Source organism: Podarcis muralis, chromosome 5 (genome assembly GCF_964188315.1).
Source record: "Podarcis muralis chromosome 5, rPodMur119.hap1.1, whole genome shotgun sequence".
NCBI classification, from domain to species: Eukaryota; Metazoa; Chordata; class Lepidosauria; order Squamata; family Lacertidae; genus Podarcis; species Podarcis muralis.
Genome location: NC_135659.1, coordinates 1227558 through 1251211, shown reverse-complemented (window position 1 = coordinate 1251211; position 23654 = coordinate 1227558). Strand labels below are relative to the sequence as shown.

Here is a 23654-nt window from a genome sequence, read left to right as displayed (position 1 = left end):
TGCCGGCAAGGTCTCGCTAGCCCTAGGAGAGCCCCGCGACGTTGCGTGGCTCTCCCAGGGCTAGCGAAGCGCCGCGCTAATCCCGAAGCTTGGGGCGCGCGGAGCTCAGCGCGCCCCAAGCTTCTGGGTGCCGGCAAGGTCTCGCTAGCCCTGGGAGAGCCCCGCGACGTTGCGTGGCTCTCCCAGGGCTAGCGAAGCGCCGCGCTAATCCCGAAGCTTGGGGCGCGCGGAGCTCAGCGCGCCCCAAGCTTCTGGGTGCCGGCAAGGTCTCGCTAGCCCTAGGAGAGCCCCGCGACGTTGCGTGGCTCTCCCAGGGCTAGCGAAGCGCCGCGCTAATCCCGAAGCTTGGGGCGCGCGGAGCTCAGCGCGCCCCAAGCTTCTGGGTGCCGGCAAGGTCTCGCTAGCCCTGGGAGAGCCCCGCGACGTTGCGTGGCTCTCCCAGGGCTAGCGAAGCGCCGCGCTAATCCCGAAGCTTGGGGCGCGCGGAGCTCAGCGCGCCCCAAGCTTCTGGGTGCCGGCAAGGTCTCGCTAGCCCTGGGAGAGCCCCGCGACGTTGCGTGGCTCTCCCAGGGCTAGCGAAGCGCCGCGCTAATCCCGAAGCTTGGGGCGCGCAGAGCTCAGCGCGCCCCAAGCTTCTGGGTGCCGGCAAGGTCTCGCTAGCCCTAGGAGAGCCCCGCGACGTTGCGTGGCTCTCCCAGGGCTAGCGAAGCGCCGCGCTAATCCCGAAGCTTGGGGCGCGCGGAGCTCAGCGCGCCCCAAGCTTCTGGGTGCCGGCAAGGTCTCGCTAGCCCTGGGAGAGCCCCGCGACGTTGCGTGGCTCTCCCAGGGCTAGCGAAGCGCCGCGCTAATCCCGAAGCTTGGGGCTTCGGGATTAGCGCTCCGCTAAGCCTGCTTCCCGGAGCGCCAGGCGCCCTGAAAGCAGAGCTCCAGGCGCTTCGGGAACACACCCGCAGCATGGGGAGCCTTGCAGGAATTCCCCACAGGGCTCCCCACGCTGCGGATAGCAGCCTGCTGCCTGGCGGGTGGGGCGCCCTGAAGCAGAGCGCCCCTCGCGCCAGGCAGACATCCGCAGAGAGGGGAGGCTTGCAGGAGTTCCCGACAAGGCTCCCCACGCTGCGGATAGCAGCCTGCTGCCTGGCGGGTGGGGCGCCCTGAAGCAGAGCGCCCCTCACGCCAGGCAGACATCCGCAGAGTGGGGAACCTTGCAGGAGTTCCCGACAAGGCTCCCCACGCTGCGGATAGCAGCCTGCTGCCTGGCGGGTGGGGCGCCCTGAAGCAGAGCGCCCCTCACGCCAGGCAGACATCCGCAGAGTGGGGAGGCTTGCAGGAGTTCCCGACAAGGCTCCCCACGCTGCGGATAGCAGCCTGCTGCCTGGCGGGTGGGGCGCCCTGAAGCAGAGCGCCCCTCGCGCCAGGCAGACATCCGCAGAGTGGGGAGGCTTGCAGGAGTTCCCGACAAGGCTCCCCACGCTGCGGATAGCAGCCTGCTGCCTGGCGGGTGGGGCGCCCTGAAGCAGAGCGCCCCTCACGCCAGGCAGACATCCGCAGAGTGGGGAACCTTGCAGGAGTTCCCGACAAGGCTCCCCACGCTGCGGATAGCAGCCTGCTGCCTGGCGGGTGGGGCGCCCTGAAGCAGAGCGCCCCTCACGCCAGGCAGACATCCGCAGAGTGGGGAGGCTTGCAGGAGTTCCCGACAAGGCTCCCCACGCTGCGGATAGCAGCCTGCTGCCTGGCGGGTGGGGCGCCCTGAAGCAGAGCGCCCCTCGCGCCAGGCAGACATCCGCAGAGTGGGGAACCTTGCAGGAGTTCCCCACAGGGCTCCCCACGCTGCGGATAGCAGCCTGCTGCCTGGCGGGTGGGGCGCCCTGAAGCAGAGCTCCCCGCCCGCCAGACAGACATCGGCCAGCCCCACAAGCTTGGGGGACAGCAGGGAGGCGCAGCGCCACTATCCCGCTGTTCCTCGACCTGGTTCGGTTTCCCTGACCTGCTTTTGGGGGGGAAATAAAGGGGAAAATTTTTTCCTTTATTTCCCCCCAAAAAAACTAGGTGCGTCCTATGGTCCGGTGCGTCCAATCGTGCGAAAAATACGGTAACTCTTTCTTAGCCAAACCACAATCCGCCGGGACATGGTGGAGTGTCAGGCCTAATAAACACAGCAACTCATTCCTGGCAGGTCTTGTCCCCATGCAAAAGTTACCAAGACAAAAAGTCCCTGCCTCCCTGCAGCCCAGGGCTTTCCCCAAGCAATCGATCGGAGACTGTTTCTCCATTTCATGCCTCTCCTGGTTGTTGGAGGGGAGCTTGTTGCCGCACGACTGACTCCTCTCTGCCTCTTGGCCTCCCTCATCCCAGTCTCCTGCTTCAGCTCCTGCCTCTGATTTGTTGGTCTAGCTCTTTTTCGCTGCTCTCAGACCATTTCCGTAACCAATCCCGATCCAGAGCTTGCAGGGCAGCAGCTGAAGGAGGAGCAAAAGGGTTTGCTTGTGTGTGTGTTTCTTTGTGGCTGATTAGCTCAGTGTTTCCCAACCGGTGTTCCGCGGCACACTAGTGTGCCGCGAGATGTTGCCTGGTGTGCCGCGAGCGAGTCCAAAAAAGGTTGGGAAACCCTGGTTTCTCTTTCAAAAAGGAAACGTGGGTTAAAGCGGCGACGCCGCCTCCCTCTCACTTTCCTGCTCTGGCTTCCCTAACAGTTTTCCGAGTTGCGTCACTGGATCCAGCCCCCTTTTCCACATGTGACACGGGGCTGGAGGGAGGGAAAGAGGGCTTTACGCCGCGCACAAAGGCAGCCTCCTAGAAGCGCTCTGGGCCGGCGCCGTTTCGCCGAAGGCGCCGGAGGACCCCCACCCTCAGCTCCTTCAGAAAGGAAGCCCCGCCCCTCGGCTCCCTACGCCGCCAGGCAGCTCAGCTGACTGACGAGAACGTTCTGCGGCGGCGGCCGCCGCACAACCACCGCAGTTGCTGGCAGCGTCCGCAGCGCAATAAGTAACAGCGCCTGGTGCTGCCAACTCTTTCTCTCTCTCTCCCGCCCCGCCCCCAAGCTCTCGCGCGCCCCGCGTCAACATCGCCGCGCGCAGCTTCCCGAGCTCGAGGCCAGCCTATGCACACACGCGCCGGCTCGTCATCGGCTCCGGTTGTTGCCTTTCTCCGCCGAGGTCGGTGGACCCCGAGCCTAGGCTTCCTTCCCGCACCCCGCTTTCCGAAGACCGCACACCAGTTGGGCCAGTACATATTCCCCTCCCGTGACTGGAGCAGAATAGCCCTTTCTCTTCTTCCCCAACCCTTGTCGTTGGAGGAGTCCCTCAGTCCCTCGCTTTGCTGCCTCCTCCCCCCCCACCCCCAAAGCTTGGAGGTTCCCCGGCAAGGGGGAGGGAAAAAATTGAAAGTTACACTTTTGTGCGTCCCTCCCGGCGTGACGCTGCGCGCTGACGTCACGGGGCTGTAATGGTGGTGTGCCTCGAGATTTTTTTCATCAAACAAGTGTGCCTTTGCCCAAAAAAGGTTGGGAAACACTGGATTAGCTGCTCTCCCTGTGCAAAGGTCAGAGGGGGCAGGGTTTCTGTTGAGTCAGGTGGTTAGCTGTGGGAGGAGCTTATCAGAGCTTGCAGGGCAGTTTGATCCATCTTTTAGATTTAGGGGAGCTAGTCTCAAACGTTTGTTGGTTTTTTTGGGGGGGGTATTTGTCCTGTCTTCACGCTTTTTAAGATGGAGGACCACTGTAGCCACCCCCAACGACACATTTTCAAGATGGAGGGTGAGGGAACAGCTGCAGTCGCCTGCGGTTCCTGCGCAATGTTTGCCATCTTGCCAAAGGTTGCAGGCAGCTTTACCTGCAGCAATTGTATGTTGATTGCCCTCTTAGAAGACAAAGTCCAGCAACTGGAGGAACGTGTAGCTATGCTTCAAAGAATTAGAGCTCTTCTTGGAAGCAACAGAGCACACCGTCTCCACCAAGGAAGAGACAGGGGACACCCCTGAGAAGGAGGCTAGTTCACCAACACAGGTGCCAGATATATGGAGAAACGTGACTCAAAGAAGTAGGAGGCCCAGGGTTCGCTCTGATTGTTTAGAAATACACCATCGCTTTGAAGTCCTCTCCCCTAGCATGGAAGACGAAGAACAGACTCCATTTGAGGATCTCTCCCTCATTACAGTCGATCAGGTATATGAAGATGAGCAGCAAAGTCAGTCCTCAGGGAATGTCCAGGCGACCTTGGAACCGACAGCTCACAGAAGAACCCCGACCAGACCTAAGAGGAGGCGTGTAGTGGTGATAGGGGATTCCCTACTGAGGGGAACAGAAGCAGTGATCTGTGGGCCTGACAAGATGTCTCGGGAAGTGTGCTGTCTCCCCGGGGCTAAGATCCAAGATGTAACTGAACGACTGCAAGGAATCATAAAACCCACTGACAAATACCCCTTCCTCTTGGTTCATGTGGGAACCAATGACACTGCAAGCAATAGCCTCCAGAGGATCAAAAGAGACTACGAGGCTCTGGGCAGGAAATTGAAGCAATTAAATGCACAAATTGTCATCTCATCTGTCCTCCCAGTTGAACGACGTGGCCCAGGGAGAGAGGGAAAAATAGTGGAAGTGAACAGCTGGCTTCGCAAATGGTGTAAACAGGAATGGTTTGAATTCTTAGATCACGGACTGCAGTTTCTTGAAGATGGACTTCTGGCAAGCGATGGGCTGCACCTCACAACGGTTGGGAGGAATGTTTTTGCCAAAAATCTCAGAAACCTCATCAGGAGGGCTTTAAACTGACTAATGTGGGGAAGGGAGACAGTGCTCCTGAAGGTAGGAGTCTATCAATTGATGAAGATGATCATCCAAATGTCATAGACCAAATGGAGCAAACAGCACGCAGACCTACTGGTGGGAGGAAAAAATCCTTAAATAAGAGACACGGGGGAATGATTAATGGACTTCAATGTCTGTACACTAATGCGCAAAGCATGGGAAATAAACAAGATGAGCTTGAGCTCTTGGTACAGCAAACTAAATATGACATAATAGGCATCACTGAAACCTGGTGGGATAAGTCCCACAATTGGAATGTAATAATGGAGGGATACAATCTATTTCAGAGAAACAGACCAGACAAGAAAGGAGGAGGAGTGGCGTTATATGTCAGGGATGTGTATACCTGTGAAGAGATCCAAGATTTAGAACCTCAAAGCCAAAGTGAGAGCATTTGGGTCAAAATTAAGGGAGAGAAGAATAACAGAGACCTCATTGTGGGAGTTTACTATAGATCCCCAAGCCAAACGGAGGACATAGATGATGCTTTCCTGGAACAGATGGCCAAGCGTGCAAAAGGAAGGGAGATAGTAGTAACGGGGGACTTCAATTACCCGGATATTTGTTGGATGTCAAACTCAGCCAAGAGCATAAGGTCAAACAGATTCCTCACTGGCCTTGCAGACAACTTCATTGTCCAAAAAGTAGGAGAAGCAACAAGAGGAACAGCCATTTTAGATCTGGTCCTAACCAATGTTGAGGACCTGGTTAGTGGGGTAGAAGTGGAAGGATCATTAGGCGCGAGTGATCATGCTCTTCTGAAGTTTACTATACAGCGGAAAGGAGCAGCTAAGCATACTAGGACTCAATTTCTTGACTTTAAGAAAGCCGACTTCATAAAACTTAGGGAAGTGCTGGGTGAGATCCCATGGACAGTAATACTAAAAGGAAAGTGAGTTCATGATGGCTGGGAGTTTGTTAAGAGGGAGATAGTAAAAGCACAACTTCAGGCAATACCAATGAGACGGAAACATGGAAGGTGCCTAAAGAAGCCAGGGTGGCTATCTAAAGAACTTTTAACTGAGTTAAGATTAAAAAAGGATGTGTACAAAAAATGGAAAAGGGGGGGAAACCACCAAAGAGGAATTCAAACAAATAGCCAGCACATGTAGACACAAAGTCAGAAAAGCTAAAGCACAGAATGAACTCAGGCTTGCTAGAGACGTTAAAAGCAACAAAAAAGGCTTTTATGGGTGTGTCCGTAGCAAAAGGAAGAACAAAGAAACAGTGGGGTCACTCAGAGGAGAAGATGGTGAAATGCAAACAGGGGACACAGAAAGGGCTGAACTTCTCAATGCCTTCTTTGCCTCAGGCTTCTCCGATAAAGAAAACAATGCCCGACCTGAAGAATTTGGAGCAAATGATTCAGCAGAGGAAACACAGCCCAGAATAACTAAGGAGATAGTACAAGAATACTTGGCTAGTTTAGATGTATTCAAGTCTCCAGGGCCAGATGAACTGCATCCAAGAGTATTAAAAGAACTGGCAGATGTGATCTCAGAACCACTGGCAGTCATCTTTGAGAATTCCTGGAGAACAGGCGAAGTCCCGGCAGACTGGAGGAGGGCAAATGTTGTCCCTATTTTCAAAAAGGGGGAAAGAGAGGACCCAAATAATTATCGCCCAGTCAGTCTGACATCAATACCAGGGAAGATTTTGGAGCAGATCATTAAGCAAACAGTCTGTGAGCACCTAGAAAGGAATGCTGTGATCACCAATATCAGCATGGATTTCTGAAAAATAAGTCATGTCAGACTAACCTGATCTCGTTTTTTGACAGAATTACAAGCCTGGTAGATGAAGGGAACGCAGTGGATGTAGCCTACCTTGATCTCAGCAAGGCATTCGACAAGGTGCCCCATGATATTCTTGTAAAGAAGCTGGTAAAATGCGGACTTGACTATGCTACCACTCAGTGGATTTGTAACTGGCTGACTGACCGAACCCAAAGGGTTCCTCTTCATCCTGGAGAAGAGTGACTAGTGGGGTGCCACAGGGTTCTGTCTTGGGCCCGGTCTTATTCAACATCTTTATCAACGACTTGGATGATGGACTCAAGGGCATCCTGATCAAATTTGCAGATAACACCAAACTGGGAGGGGTGGCTAACACCCCAGAGGACAGGATCACACTTCAAAACGACCTTGACAGATTAGAGAACTGGGCCAAAACAAACAAGATGAACTTTAACAGGGAGAAATGTAAAGTACTGCACTTGGGCAAAAAAAATGAGAGGCACAAATACAAGATGGGGGACACCTGGCTTGAGAGCAGTACATGTGAAAAGGATCTAGGAGTCTTGGTTGACCACAAACTTGACATGAGCCAACAGTGTGATGCGGCAGCTAAAAAAGCCAATGCACTTCTGGGCTGCATCAATAGGAGTATAGCATCTAGATCAAGAGAAGTACCGTATTTTTCGCTCCATTGGACGCACCGGACCATAGGACGCACCGGACCACAGGAGGGGGAGAACAGGGGGAAAAAATTTTTCTTGTTCTCCCCCTCTAAAACAAGGTGCGTTCAAGGTACATTCACCCAGGCTTGTGGGGCTGGTGGTGGGGGGAAGCGCTGCTTTCCCGCACCGCCAGCCTCAAAGATCCCTGAAGCCTTTGGAGCGCAGCGCCCGCTGCCCTGGAGAGGCTGTGCGCACAGCCATCCGCAAGCTAGAACAGCCTTGCAGCTTCTGCAGGACAGCGGGGTGAAGGCACCCCGCTGCCCTGGAGAGGCTGTGCGCGCAGAAATCCCCAAGCTAGAACAGCGAGACGGAGCGCTCCGCAGTGCTCCGTCTCCCTGTTCTGTCTTTGGGCTTAGCAGCGCAGCCTGCATTCGCTCTATAGGACGCACACACATTTCCCCTTAATTTTTGGAGGGGAAAAAGTGCGTCCTATAGAACGAAAAATACAGTAATAGTGCCACTGTATTCTGCTCTGGTCAGACCTCACCTGGAATACTGTGTCCAGTTCTGGGCACCACAGTTCAAGAAGGACATTGACAAACTGGAATGTGTCCAGAGGAGGGCAACCAAAATGGTCAAAGGTCTGGAAATGATGCCTTATGAGGAACGGCTAAGGGAGCTGGGCATGTTTAGCCTGGAGAAGAGGAGGTTAAGGGGTGATATGATAGCCATGTTCAAATATATAAAAGGATGTCATATAGAGGAGGGAGAAAGGTTGTTTTCTGCTGCCCCAGAGAAGCGGACACGGAGCAATGGATCCAAACTACAAGAAAGAAGATTCCACCTAAACATTAGGAAGAACTTCCTGACAGTAAGAGCTGTTCGACAGTGGAATTTGCTGCCAAGGAGTGTGGTGGAGTCTCCTTCTTTGGAGGTCTTTAAGCAGAGGCTTGACAACCATATGTCAGGAGTGCTCTGATGGTGTTTCCTGCTTGGCAGGGGGTTGGACTCGATGGCCCTTGTGGTCTCTTCCAACTCTATGATTCTATGATTCTATGATCCCTTCCACTGGCATTCTGCTACTACATCTTTGATACACTCTGGGGCTGCTACACCAGGCAAAACCATCACAATATAGAACTGTCCTGAGATCTACGGGTAGAGGGTGAGATACAAATTTAACCAATAATAAATAATAGTAGCCAGACCTGTTGTGCCGAGCGACTTATCTCCACAGCAAGGTCCCCGCCTGAGTTCCCAATGCCAATCACAATTACTCTTTTCCCAGCAAACTCAGCTGGGCTCTTGTAATCACGACTGTGAAAGTAGCGACCTTTGAACTTTTCAATTCCTGTAAGTGAAGAGCAAAATTGTTCAGGCTCAGGTAGTGTGGATGCGTCTTGTACATGAGATCTGGCACTGTCGTTTTCTGCTGGTATGAAACTGGTAAACTCTGTAGTTGCAACACTAACTGCACTAAGGACATATTTTGAAGAGCAAAAACGAGGACACATTTGCTGAGTTCTACTTTGAACTATGGATCTCTATGATGGCTCTACCCATGAAAAAGAGGACATGTCCTGGAAAAAGAGGACATATGGCAACCAATCTGGACAAATTTTATTCCTTGCTCCCCCTGAATTCTCTCACAATATCTTTCCAAACCACATTTGCAAAACTAGTTCAGTTTTGTGAGCCTAAACTTTTAAGCAAATGTACTTTCTATACTGTTCTAGGAAGGGAAAAAAATAACTTTTATGCTAGTGAAGTAATCTTTTTTGATTGGAAAACTTGCTTTTTATGACATACACACAGGTTGCTCTTTGGTTTTTAATGCTTTGTTGCTTATTTCAGCACTTATCCCCCTCCCTAGTCTGATCAACTCAAGGCCAGCGTGAGAGAAGACGCTTTTCATGCAAAAGGCCCCAAGTTCAACCTCAACATCTCCTGGCACAGCTGGGAAAAGGCAATGGAACTGCAGAACTGCTGCCAGTCCATTTTGACGATACAGAGCTGGATGGATCCATGGCCAGACTCATTATAAGTCAGCTTCCAATGTTCCCATGGAACTACGGAAAGAACTGCTGCACCAGTGTGATACAGCTGTGCCAGTGTGATGCTTTGAAACTCAGTGGCTGAAATGAACAACCTGTTCTCTGTCTAAGCACTACTTACTACACAGAGTTGTGGTGAGAATAACTGTGGGATAACAAATACACAACACTGCACACTGGAAAAGGCTATAGAAATGAGTAGCAAGTTAAACATAAAGGAAGAACTTAGCTTATTTTAAGAGAGAGAGAGAGAGAGAGAGAGAGAGAGAGAAATGCAGTTACAGGATTGGTTCCTTGGTGAGACGGACACTGCCATGTGGTTTTCTCTGCTGAGCACCTTTATGTAAGTGCCAGTGCCCAAAACAGCATGAGCTGTAGGAAGCTCAGGCAAGTGAGACATGGCAAGGGGAGCATGCACATTTCCATACTAGAGGCAACGACTGAGGGGTGGCAAACCCTGAAGCAGTCACAAAATGTCATAAAAACGTCATGAGAAGGGGCAGGAGCAGAGTGGTCTTACGTGTGCTCAGCTGGCGCACGCGGGGGTCCGTAACCCCCTTGCAAAACAAGGATTGCCTGTAACATCTGCCTGCAATGGCTCCGTCGCTCCCCTTCGCACCTACAGAGCGTACCTGGGAAGGAGTTCAGCGGCAGATGTGCATTTGTGTGATGCCCAGTGCAAACCAGGATTGCATCAAAGACGGATGATTCTTCTTTTCCACCCGTCTCTGTGACAACATCCCATTGGCCAGTGCTAGAGAAATCTGGGCGCCTTTTTACACTGCACACCTTAGTCTGGAAAGAAAAAAGTCAGCAAGAGAATGATGAAGGATTTATTTCTGTGATATTAATGTATATGGTACAAAATACATATCAGAAGACACCTAAGGGCTGCGGTCTTAAACCTACACACTTGAAATGAAAATAAATGCTTCCAAATAAATCTGATTGGGACCAGACCTTAGATTATTCCATGTTGAGCAAATTCTTTTCTGGGGGTACTCAGGGGTACGCAGCACCGACACCCCCACACCGCCAATGAAAAGCATTGGTTAAAAGTGTGGCACTGACTATTACAACTTCGTAGTAAGTACTGACACCTTTTCTTTTTCTGGAAGAAAAGCACCACCCACAACCCTTGTTGAATCTCAAGGATAAATTTCAATTCCTCCAAGAAATAGATGAATTTTACAGCATGCTAGAATAAGTACAGTGGTACCTTGGGTTAAGAACTTAATTCTGAAGCGTATGTAACCCGAGGTACCACTGTATTTTGTTTATTTATTCAAACATTTCTATTGCATCTTTCTTCCTTTTGGGAACCCCCAGCAGCAGCAGCAGCAGCAGCAGCACATGCACAATAGATTTGACAAAACAACAGTGGGAGAAATTGGTGGAGGAGACTAAAAAGAGTGAGCTTATCTCTTTGGGATTAAGGCTGGTTGCTTGTCTGAGCTGCTTGGTGGCTTGGCTGTGGGTGTGGCTGCATGCTACTGCCAAGAGGAAGCCAGGCTGAAGAAGGGAGGGAGTGGGCAGAGGGGTTATCAGCCAGCAGCAGGTAGACTTGGCTGATAGAAGCTTCTGAGAGCTTGCAAATAAACAGGAGTGTTGGAGAGGACATTTGGAAGAGAAGGCCCAGAGTGCCATCTCACGGTGTCTGTAGGACTAAGAGACATGGATGATGAGGGGGCTACTGAAGTGACCAGCAACGCCTGTGCCATGTTCGTCTTTCTGCCTCAGAATGTGCAAAACTACACCTGCAGCAAGTGCAAGCTGGCTGCCTCGCTGGAAGAGAAGGTACAGCAACTTGAGGCCAGCCAAGTCACCCTTCAAATTACTGGGCAAGATGATGGCTTTCTGGATAGAGCTGAGTGGACTGTCCTGGAAGAGCAACTACAGAGGAGGAAGAACGCCCGTTGCAGGAGACAAACTCCTGGAGGAACTTGGCTCACAGAAGCAGTACTGTCAGAAGCCATGCTGTGTCACTGGAGCTGCAAAATTAATTCCTTGCGCTCACCTCAGACACAGACACTGGGCCAGAGGATCAAGAACATAAGTTGCAGAGCTTAGAATACTCTGAGGTGGTTTTGGAAGGCACTGTGTATGGAATGATTCCTGCCGCTCCCCAGAGGAGGAAGGGACTTGGGTTGGTGGAAGGGGACTCCTTACTGAGGGGGACAGAGGCAGCAGTGTGCAGAGGTAACAGGATGGCCTGGGTGCAACAATTCAAGGACAGAGAAGTTGCCAAGGCTTATAAAGCCCACTGGTCACAACCCCTCCCTTCTGATCCACGTGCCTTCAAATGATACTGCCAGACACAGCCCTTGATGTATAGCGAGGAACTATGAGACTCTGGACTGGAAGCTCAAGGGCCATGGGGCACGGAGGTTGTTTCCAACACTCTTTCCTGATGAAAGTCGTGGCCCAGGGAGGAGGAAAATACTGGCAGTAAACCACTGGCTGCACAGGGGATGTTGTCAGGAAAGGTTTGGCTTCTTCTCCGCTTTCTTGAGTAAGGACTTCTGGCAAGAGATAGGTTACACCTCACAGCAGTTGGCAAGAATGTGTTTGCTAAGCATCTTGCTGAGCCACTCAGTCAGAACTTTGTATGGTTCATTCAAGCAAAATGATTGCAAGTGAAAAAACCATGCCATTTTTGCAACGTTACAGACGAGTCCTGTGTTTTAGCTTAGCTCTGTGTAAGCTGGCATCAATTAGTCCTGTTTATCAACTGTTTAGCAAAGCAGTTTTTATGCTGTCCTCTTGGAGTCTGCAGAGGTGCACGGTTGACAGGAAGGCATGTAACCGAGTGAATAACTGCATGAGGGATCCACTCACACCTTCTATAGCCTCTTGTTTCACTAAACCCTTGTGACCCTTCTCCCTAGACAGGTTGTCTCCTGCCTTCTGCTCTCCACTGGCTCCACCCCATCTTCAATGGTTGCTAGAGATGGAAGAAGACAGAGTTTTGGTGTCCCCCTTCTCTCCCACAAATAAAGATTGCAAGCTTTTCATCCTTAAAAAATTCTGCTGTGACAAAGCAAAAAGAAAAAGAAAAAGTGGTCTACAAAAAAGCAAACACAGATTGATCAGGAAAGGCTGAAAAGAGCTGAAGAAACACACTCTCAACTTCCTTCCACCTAAAAGAAGGATGGGGAACCTGCAGCCACAGGCCAATCTCAGGCTGCCAGGAGGTCCAATGTGACCCTGTGAGGCCACTTCCCCCAAACCACAGCTGGTGCTGTCAGCTGATGAGCAGGAGGACAGAGTATAATTCTGCATCGGGTAGCCAAGACAGCAGGATTTAATCCCCAATCTTTTTTTGTTTTTGGCATCATTTTTGTTTTTCTTCAATGTCCTCCCTGTTGACTGAATGCTCTGCTTATGGCAAGAGAGAACATGAGAGAGGCCACTTGGACCAACTACTCATAGTATATTGTATAGTATATTGTCAAGAACTCTTCTGCCCAGAATTTGCTCTTCCAAGCCTAGAAACATCCCAGAACACAGCTGCTCTGTCCTACTCTTCTTACCCTGAAACGGATATATTTCAGAAGATCAAAGTGCTTGGCGTACATTCGGAAATAATCCATAATCTTGGAGTTGTGCATGTAGTTGGGGAAGTCGTCTGGGATGGGGAAGTCGCTGAAGCACATCATCTCCTTGGAGGTGTTGATGATGACAGATCTATAGATGCTGGCCCGTCCCTCCTCAGGATTCTCCTGCAGGAAGCATAATTTTAAGAGGGTGAGGTTGTGCTCATTTCGTATACAGTCATACCTCGGGTTAAAGTTGCTTCAGGCTGAGGGTTTTCGGGTTGTGCTCTGCGGCGACCCGGAAGTAACGGAACATGTTACTTCCGGGTTTTGGCACATGTGCAGACGCTCAAAATGACGTCACACACATTCACAGAAGCAGTGAATTGCTACCTGCACACGCGCAGGCGCAGGTTGCGTTCGCTTCAGAATGAGAACGGGGCTCCAGAATGGATCCTGTTCGCATCCAGAGGTACCACTGTATGTCACTTAGGGTTGTTTGAAAGGCAAATTATAAAGGCAATTATAATATTGTTTGAGGCACTTGCTTCTCCAATCACTGGGAAATCTAGGCTAGGCCTTAACAGGATCAATTTCCTTTGTGGAAGAAAACACTGGAGAGTTGCAATACACATGTTAAAACTGTTTGAAAAGTACTGCAAGGGCAGAGACAGACATACATGAGGCACTACTTTCAGAGAAACCATGAATTGGAATACCATGAATTAGCTCATCCTCAAAAATTATATTGTGCAAGTCAAACTGCAGAAAAGGTGCGTGGCAAACTCAGGTGTTCTATCTGTGTGAGCTACTGATGCACAACAAGAAACAGCCCACACATCACGTCACACACGACCTGCCAGTATTTAGTGCTTCGTTTGAGCTTGGGAGCAGCAGCAAAGGCAGATCCAGAAAAACTGGATATTGGAGGAGCTGCCTCCTTAGACAGGCATCCAACTTGCTGGCCCTGCATTCAGTTAGGCTGAGCATGGTCAATCTTTCCTTCCTGTGACCAAGAACTTCTTTTCGCAGGTTAAAGCTTCCATTTTCCCATCACAGTTTCTGCTCCTTTCCTGCACCTAGGTTTTTAGCAGTTATTGTTACAAATCCCCACTGACAGAATCCTCAGCAAGAAAAACATTAACATTTATGAAATGATCTGGCTTACCTTGAACCTCCAGAGCCCCCCAATGTCTTCACTGCTCTCAAAGCATGTAGGATCTAGACCCTCATCTAAACAGCACTTGATGCTACAAAGTCCACTGGAGCCACCTCCTATAATTGCCACTCTCTTCTTTGCCATGGCTGGTTTCCCAATTTCAGGAATGTTAGAGCTAGGCTAGGAGGAGAAAGAGATACTTATTTCCATAAAGTTCACACTCTTGCACCTTCAATAATCCAGGCACACATATCTCCCTGAACTTGTTTTGCAATTCCCAAAATGATACCTGACCAGATCTGTACCTTTCCTTTGAAATTGGTTTCAACCCAAAAAAGGAACAAAATTGCATATATTAGGGGGAAGTGTACATTAAAAGCCATATATTAAAAATTTTAAAAATAGCATACAAAATGAATTGTATTAGTCAAAATTGTTTGCAAAGTGTGTCTATGAGGAAATTGCACTGGTGTGAAGGTAAATGAGTCAAATGTAGGTTTTGCTCAGGAAGCTGCAGAATACAGATGGATTGTGGCTGATGTCATTTGTGCACAGCTTCAAACACCAGCAGCAGGAGTGCAGTGGAGAGTTGAGCAAACGGTAAACACTGTAAAGAATCTTAAATACAGCACTCATATCCACTTTTTAGTGCTGACTGTTCCTTGTGTTCATGCTTTCACAGCTGATCTGTGTGCAGTTCCCGGCAGCCTGGAGGCTCAGTTGTGCCTTGGCCAAGAGGAGAACATTTGTGCTTCAGTCACTGTGGGAAAGCCTTAGGAAGAATCCACCTTGGGGAAACGTATGGTGTTTTGTGTGTGTGTGGAGGAATTATTTGCCTATGAATGTTGTTTGATGAACATGACGGTGGGGCATCAAGGCTTACTGGTGAAGCAGGGGGCCTCCTTCCTATAGCAGAAGGGCCAGTGGGGTCATGGAAATGGGCACCAATATCGTAAGAGGTTCACCGTAGATGAAAGGAAGGGATATCAGGATGCCTGCAAGGCTTGAGAGGCTTTTCAATAGGGGCTTCTGCCAGGATTGTGAAAGAAAGCCATGCACAGCAAGCTGGAAGTGGTTCCTATGGGAGGGAGCCCTTTGGCCTCCCCCCCACCGCACGACCCACCAAGTGTAGCTCAGGTTGGCCAGTAACCATGCCAGGGGAATTGCAGGGGGCTGTGCATGCCAGTCTCCCTGAGCATCTCATGGGGAGGGATCAGAAGTACCCTCTCCATCCTGGTCTTAGCTGCTGTGTGCATATGTCATGCTCTTTCAACAACACTATGACCGATTTAATCCCATTTGTTGTTGCCCAACACATTCCTTCTTTCATGACAAGCAAAGTATGCCGACAGCACTAAACAGTGATGAATATCCATTTCAGGCACTAGCTGACTTGTCACCTGGATTTCTGAACCTTCCCCATGGCATTTCGAGAGATAATTATTTCAACCAGGCAGGTCTGACCAGCATGTCCACAAAATAAATACATCCATGATCTCTGAACTCCTCCCTCAGTGAAGATAAACTTTACTTTATTTCTCTTCTAGTTCAAACCAGCAACGATTTCTGCACCAGGAAGCCACAAAATCCCCCTGCAGGCAAGATACCAAAGGTAGTCATTGATGTCATTTTCTCTTGTTGACTTTCCCCATCAGAAAGGTCTTTCAGCAGCCATATTTTTACCATGTTTCAAAAGGTAAAACTTGTGTTTAAGAGGGAAATTGTTAGTACTCATTAAAGATTCCTCATCATCCTGGGAAAAAGTGACAAGTGGGGTGTCACAGGGTTCTGTCTTGGGCTCATTGTTGTTCAATGTCTTTATAAGTGACTTGGATGAAGGAATTGAGGGAATGCTCCTCAAATTTGCAGATGACACCAAACTGGGAGGAGTAGCTAATGCTGCAGAAGACAGAATCGGAATTCAAAATGACCTTAACAGATTGGAGAACTGGGTGCAAGCTAACAAAATGAATGTCAATAGGGAGAAATGTCAGGTTCTACACTTAGGCAGAAAGTACCAGATGCACAAATATAACATGGGAGACACCTGGCTTACTAGCAGTTCATGTGAAAAGGGTTTAGGGTGGACCACAAGCTTCACATGAGTCCACAGTGTGATGCAGCAGCAAAAAAGGCTAACACTATTCTAGGCTGCGTCAACAGATGTCTAGTATCCAGATCAAGGAAAGTAATAGTACCACTCGATTCTGCCTTGGTCAGACCACACCTGGAATGCTCTGTCCAATTCTGGGCACCACAATCTAAGAAGGATGGTGACAAGCTGAAACATGTGCAGAGGGGGGCAACCAAGATGATAGAGACTGACAGGAGATATGATAGTCATTTTCAAATATCTTAAGGGCTGTCACATGGAAGGGGGAGCAAGCTTGTTTTCTCCTGCTCTGGAGGGTAGGACTCAAGGCAATGGCTTCAAATGACAAGCAAGGAGATTCCAACTAAACATCTGGAAAAACTTTTTGACAGTAAGAGCTGTTTGGCAGTGGGACAGTCTCCCTTGAGAGGTTGTGGGCTCTCCTTCCTTGGAGGTTTTTATGCAGAGGTTGGATGGCCATCTGTCAGGGATGCTGTAGTTGCGATGCCTGCATCACAGAGGGTTGGACCAGCTGAGCTGCTTGGGATCCCCTCCCACACTACAATTCTATGATTCTATGACTCCTTTCCCCTTATACCCCACCTTTCCTCCAAAGTGCTCAAGGTGGCCCTCCTGGTTTCCCATTTCCCATGTTATCCTCACAATGACCCTGTGAGGTAGGTGAGGCTGAGAGACAATGACTGGCCAAAGGCCTCACTTGAGGGCCAAGCCGTGGCTTTTACCCTGTTCTCCCAGATCCAATAAATGTCCCACAATGTTACTCCATATTCTGGAAAGTAGGTCTAGAAGTGAAGAAGCAGGAGGACCTTTTCTCATAGCTCTGGACGTTTATGGTGACCCTTGTTAACAGTTCTGGGTGGCAACTTTCCCCTTTCTACCACCCCTGCCTAGGAGGTTTTTAAGCAGAGGTTGGATGACCATCTGTCAGGGATGCTTCAGCTGAGATTCCTGCATTGCAGGGGGTTGGACTAGATGACCCTTGGGGTCCCTTCTGACCACAATTCTGATTCTATGATTAGCATAAATGATGCCTCTGTCAGACTATGGCTTTTTGCCATAATTCACCAGGTCTCAGAACTGACTAGGTCCATAAACATGTAAGGTTATAGCAAGTGGGCCTTCAGACATGTTCTTTTTTTTATTATGGCCAGCCTCCATGCATCACCTCAGGCGCTGCCTGGAACAGGAGCCCTCAACCAAGGTACCTCACTTTTGGTAAATGAAAAGTTACACCTGTGTCCTGATATTCATAACAACGGAGCTTCTTCAACTATGAGCCAGAAGCCCCAGCTCAAATCTCACCCTCCACTGTGAGCTCAACTGCCATGGCTTTGACAAGCTGTTATCTTTCAGCCCCAGGCTGTATTATCCATGCTGCAGTATGGATTCCAGCCAGACCTTTGCATGCCTTGTCTCTATGCAGATGGTTTGGTTAACGTCCAGGCCATATTTTCTTGCAAGAGAAGCAAATCATGGAACGGTCTAGAGAGAGACTCTCTACAACTAAGAGGGATGGATCCAGTGGGTTTACAAACCACCTCTGCCACTAAGTGACGGGGAAGAAACTATACTTTCTCATCCTCCCTTTTTTATTAGCAAAATTTTAATAACCTACCTCACAAGATTAGTATGAGGATTGTAGAACATTCTATACACTCCTCTAGAAATTGTAATATAGGTAAAAGCAGGCACAGGCAGACTCGTCCCTCCAAGATGTTTTGGGACTACAACTCCGATCATCCCTGGCTAACAGGACCAGTGGCCAGTGATTATGGGAATTGTAGTCCCAAAACATCTGAGGGCTGAGTTTGCCTATGCCTTGGTAAAAGCAATACTCAGTTATTCCTTTCAATAAAAAACCAGTGATTTCATAATGGGATATTACACTTAGGAAACTTATTAAAGAGGATATCCTGACACTAATTCCTTAGTGATTTGGTCTTCTCCATTCCTCACATTCATTTTTGAAAGTAAGCTATTTTAGTTGTTCTTGCTGCTTCGTAAGTTCCTGTGCTTTTACTCCAGTGAAACCAGCAGGTGTTAAACTCGTCCAGATCCCTTTCAACATTTCATAGGCCGTTTTATCCTTCAAGTCTGTCCTTTACAAAGACCCTGATACCTTCTGATGACTAGAAATATGACATTCACCTGCTCTAAACAACTGTAACTGGTATACCTGACAACAACTTAATATTTGCAGACTGAAAGCTATACAACAGACCTGTGAAGACTGCAGATGTGATGAGGCAATAGCCCAAGGATTCACCGTACTGCCTAGTCCGCCTCTTCCACTCTGAAATTCTTCTTCAGGGTGGAGAGAAGAGAGCTTTTAAAGGGTGTCATTGAGCAACAGTCCCTCCCAGCTGTTTGCTCCAATTGGACAGAGCAAATCCTGGCAGGAAAGACATGGGTTTGAAAATATTTAGCAGTCTTATTCCATGGCCAAAAACAGTAACTGAGAAACAAGGTCTACAGTGTTGAGAAACGACATCACATGGCTTGGCAGGCTTCCCAAATGCTTCTATTTACGATTCTTCTTCACATGACAATGGGGAAAGATCTCTGGGATGTGGAAGTTGTGCTGGTTGCATTTGCAATAGCAAAGGGTAAAGCAGTCAGGCAACTTTTAACCTTTGATCTCAACAATCCAGCAATCTCAGTAAACACGCCCTAGATAAAGATTGTATGAAAGGTTATTTTATAGCTCTGGGTTGCTTTAGTTGAGATTCCTGCCTTGCAGGGGGTCAGCGCAGATGACCCATGAGATCCCTGTGATTCTATAATTTTAGGAATGCTGGAGAATGTGTTGACGTGCAATGCACAGAAGTGAGAGTCCAGGAGCAAAAACTCACCGTGACAAGATTAGGTGAAAATAGGCCACTGCTCTGTCTCCTTGATAACAGCCATAGTCCAGGTGAGAAAGGCAGGTGGGCAGGATCAGGGCACTGGGAAGCCGGTCTGCTGCCAGGTGCCACCCTTCCCAGTCCACTGGCTGAGGAAGACACATGGCAGTCATCAGGATGGACCTGGGTAATATTGCGTCCTGTGTGAGGCCAAAATTTGACACCCTCTCCAGCCCAAAGCCGCCTTCCCAAAGCCAGGTAGGGGAGACCCCAGGCTTTGGGAAGCAGGTCCTAGAGCCCTCTCCGCTCCTTCTCAAAGTTGGTAGTAGACCAGTATAAAGTAAGCAGCACATAAGCAGCACACAAAACACTACCAAACCATTCTACGTTCTAAAACTTGAGAGAACAATGTACAAGATCCACTACAGAGGCCGCAAACAGAAAACTCATTCAAATGGTGTCCAAAAGGAAGATTCAGTCTTTAAAGGTCCTTTAGCCAGGATCCTGTAGACGTCAACAAAGGTAAGTTTGATCAAACGAAGTGTCGGGGATGTTGCGCTCAAGGGCTAGATATCAACGAAGATAAGTTTGATCAAACGAACTGTTGGTGATGTTATGCACAATAATTAGACAGGGTGCCGGCGTTTGTCACCTGTTACGCCCATGAAGAGTCTCGGGCTTCTTCAGTAAATTCTCTCTCACAGTTTTGATATATTTATAAACATTCAAGTCTATATGTTACATTTCTTCTTGGCTTAAGCTACAATATTTAATTTCTTTCTTCAGGAAATTCTCCCTCAAGATTTTGATGTACTAAGGCTTAGTAAATGAATAAATGCTTAAGTCAAGAGAGAACTTAGCAGGCTAAACATATCCAACTCCCTTGACCATTCCTCATAACTTGGTTTCCAGACCTTGGATCATCTTGGTTGCCCTCCTCTGCCCACCTTCTAGTTTGTCAACATCCTCCTTAAATTGGTGCCCAGAATTGGACACAGTATTTCAGGTGTGGTCTGACCATGGCAGAATGGAGCAAGACTATTTCTTGTCTTGGTCACTAGACTTCTGCAAATCTGATGTGCATTTGACATGATTGGCCCAAGTGTATCCAGTAAGCTTCATGGCTGAGTGGAGATGTGAACCCTAGCCTCACAGTCACAGCAAGCATTCTAACCATTATGCCACACTGGCTCTCAAGGAGTAGGAAAGAAAAATAGCCAGCCATGAGTTACAAAACAGTTTGTGGTAAATGCAGTTTCTTTCAGTTTAGAAGGCAGCAGAAGTGACAACCTGAATTGTGTTTTCAGCAATTGAGAGTTTACTGAAACACTTTATGCCACAGCATTTCCTCATAATAAGCTGCTTCTGGGCATATATTGAAGTCCCCCACCGCAATCTGATTTTTTATTTTTTTTAAAGTATTTTTATTAAATGTTATCATGGGGAATGTTATCAAGATTTCTATTGTGGGGGGCAGGCTTCATGTTGGTGAGCCAGAACCTCAGTTAGTTAAATATTTTTATTGATTTACTTGATTGTAGGGGAAAGCTGCCCTCCCTTAGCTACGTCCATGGATTTTATCCATAGAATCCAAATAACAACATGAAATTTCATGAGATAAAACACATAAAAACCAAACCAAGGCTGGCATGAGATGTTACATTCACAAGAAAAAATGATAAAGCTGGCTATCTGGATATTTGTGATAAGACACAGAGGAGGTGGTAAGAGGAGAGCACCCTCATAGAAAAGGAGAGACCCGGAAGTGGGGCGCATGGCTTGAAAGATGCACAGAAACACAAGTCCAGAGCTGAGCCGTACCAAGAATAAATGGCTCTTTTTAACACCAGGAATTTTTTCCAACCAAATCGATGCTACTTAGCCCAAACTGAGAGGCTTGCAGAAGAGGCAAGTGTAATTTTTCTTTTTTAATGTATTCAATGAAATCCTGCCCAACTGAGACAAGAGGTTACCTATTTTTCAGGTGAGCTTTCCGGGTCGTGCTCGAAAATTTTTTAAGGGCGCCTTTTTTCTTTCCTGTTTCACAAACCTCACTTTTTAGACCTGAAACCTTTCAGCTCCACGATGTGGAAAGGCGTCGGGGTTTCTGGGCTCTCCTCAGAAAGGCTCCCGTGTGGGAGACGCGCCGGGAACAAAGGGCGCTGCCCGCCCGCACCCCGCGCCAGGGAGGCGGGGAGCGGCCCTTGCTCAAGAGCGGAAGGAGCTCCCGAGCTGTTCCGGAGAGAGTGGGGCTGAAGTGTAGAATTCAAGCGCTTTGCATGAAATAAATCCTAACGCCGTTCACTCTGCCCCAAGGAGTGAATGGGTGGAATTGACAGCATGGGCTTTATCAGCACAGATTAAGTGCCAAACATTCACAACATGCGGGAAAATGTTTAATACGGTTTGGGGCAATTCACACAACCACTGTGATATGTCAGAATGTAGTTTATGGATAACTAACATGATCTCATGCTTTTGGAAACACAGTTGTGAGAAGTGCACAAGCACCAATTATGAGCAAGTCCCTACCTGACTAAATACGCATTTATTCAGGAACAACCTGTTCTGTGCTGATGGAAAAATACTTCATCAGCAGCTTCAACTCACAAGTGCATATTCGGCACAGGAGAGGATTTGCATGCTGTGGCAGCTGTGCCAACGGAGAAAGGAATACAGATAATCATTTCAGAATTCAAAGCTTTTCCAAGCAGGGATTTGAAGCCAAAGGGGCATTTTCCCTTCGAAAACACTTTCAATGGCCATAGATGTGTTCTGTTTTGGATTACCTAGGCTGCAACCCTGCGCACACTCATCTTGGGTCAATGGGGCTTACATCCAAGTAGACATGTATAGGATATTTTGTCAGCCACCATAACAGTGACTTGCACTGCTACAATAGCGCATATATCTGGCCTTTCTATGTAAGGTTTGCATCAGGATGGAAGCCTACTTGCCTTGTTCATTTACTTCAACCAGAAAAATAGGTGAAATAAATCCTGTAGAGTACAAATATGCTTTTGTCAGGAATAGGAATACAGCGAGTTCATCTGACTAATGTAGAAACCTCTCAAGCTTCTGCATTATTCTAATATTCACTAATGCCCAATAATCCTGTCTCTTTGTCATGAAGAGAGTTAAGTTATTTTACCTTTATCAGAGCATTTTCAAGAAAGACAAAATGACACAATTCTCTTCAGATCACAACCCTTTATTGGTTAACAAGTAATAAGCAATAAGGACTCAATCATTCATTCATTCATACACACATACCTACCAGATGGTTGGACCCACTAGAAGAGATGGCCAGTCTCTTCTAAGGGCCATCGGACGGCATCCTCCTGCAGGTAGGACAGCACGCAAAGGCTTTCCAGCTTCTTATATAGGCTCAGTTTCCATATGGCTACATTGTCTTGTATTGAAGGGGGTTGGACCAAATGATAGCTGTTGTCATGATTATTCCTCAAATAGACATGAACAGGTATAGCTGAAAACAGTCTGGTTTCTGACATGTTTGATTCCTCAGATAGATATGAATAGCATGTTTCAAACAGTCTAGTTTCCACCGTGTTGTCACCGTCCTTATGAATAATATGTTTCTTCCAACATGTCTTCTTTAAGAACAGTCATTTCTTTCAAGAACAGTCATTTGTTAATAACAGGTGGAGACGAATCAGCATATAGAGGGGAGGTCAAAAAAATATCTACATAGTGCCTAGGGAACAACTTGCACCTTAATATCAGCAAGACAAAGGAGATGGTGTTGGACTTTCGGAGGAAGAGAAGAGAACTAGCCCCGCTGTACATCGGGGAGGGCTGTGTGGAGAGAGTCTCTTCCTTTAAATTCCTGGGCGTTTATCTCAGTGAAGACTTTAATTGGAAAATAAATACAACCCAGGTGGTTAAGAAAGCCCAACAGAGACTCCATCTCCTCAGAGTATTGCAGAAGAACAATGTCAATCAACATTTGATGATCTCCTTCTACCGGTCCACAACAGAAAGTGTCCTTTCATACTGCATCACGGTGTGGTATGCTGGTTTGAAATCAACTGATAGGAAGTGCCTACAGATGGTGGTGAATGCAGCACAAGATGTTATGGGCTGTCCTGTGAATCCGCTGGATGAAATAGCGAAAGAACGTTGCCTCAGGAGAGTGAAGAAACCTGCCCTCAGGCAGAAGATATAGAAGCGTGATTAGTTGTACCAACAGGGTAAAGAACAGCTTCTATCCGTGGGCTGTTAGGCTGCTGAATGAAAAGATAACAACAGGGCAACTGACTTTTGGGGTTGGTAGGTGTGCATCAGTAAACGAGGGGAATTAAGACTAAGTGAGCTGAGTGGGGGGTGCTCGTGTAATCTCACTGTATACAAGTTGTACAAGTGACAATAAAGTACAGTGGTACCTCGGGTTACATATGCTTCAGGTTACATACGCTTCAGGTTACAGACTCCGCTAACTCAGAAATAGTGCTTCAGGTTAAGAACTTTGCTTCAGGATGAGAACAGAAATTGTGCTCCGGTGGCGTGGCAGCAGCGGGAGGCCCCATTAGCTAAAGTGGTGCTTCAGGTTAATAACGGACCTCCGGAACGAATTAAGTACTTAACCCGAGGTACCACTGTATTTGTCTTAATCATATTTTTAGTTCTCAGGTTGTCCATTATTTCATCCAGACATGTTGTCATACTGCTCACCCTGTCTTACACAGTCCAGTAACTGGTTCGCTGTTCATCCATCTATTCAATATTCAAC

At 48.2% G+C, this 23654-nt stretch overlaps 1 protein-coding gene across 7 annotated transcripts in view; it reads right to left on the bottom strand.

Annotated features, from left to right (window-relative positions):
- LOC114598477 (flavin-containing monooxygenase 5-like) overlaps positions 1-21133 on the bottom strand; it is a 29272-nt gene extending 8139 nt beyond the window's left edge. The window contains exons 1-6 of one of the 7 annotated variants that reach the window (XM_028732164.2): positions 20878-21133; positions 18914-19053; positions 13958-14128; positions 12787-12975; positions 9886-10048; positions 8408-8550 (exon numbers count right to left, since the gene is read on the bottom strand). In XM_028732164.2, coding sequence (XP_028587997.2) covers positions 8408-8550; positions 9886-10048; positions 12787-12975; positions 13958-14092 — 630 coding nt within the window. In that variant the 5' untranslated portion in view covers positions 14093-14128; positions 18914-19053; positions 20878-21133. Of the gene's footprint in view, positions 1-8407; positions 8551-9885; positions 10049-12786; positions 12976-13957; positions 14129-18282; positions 18495-18913; positions 19064-20877 lie in introns of those variants that run through there. The other 6 variants (XM_077928139.1, XM_028732163.2, XM_028732169.2 and 3 more) reach the window with 6 other exon arrangements.
- Positions 21134-23654: the final 2521 nt, after the last annotated feature.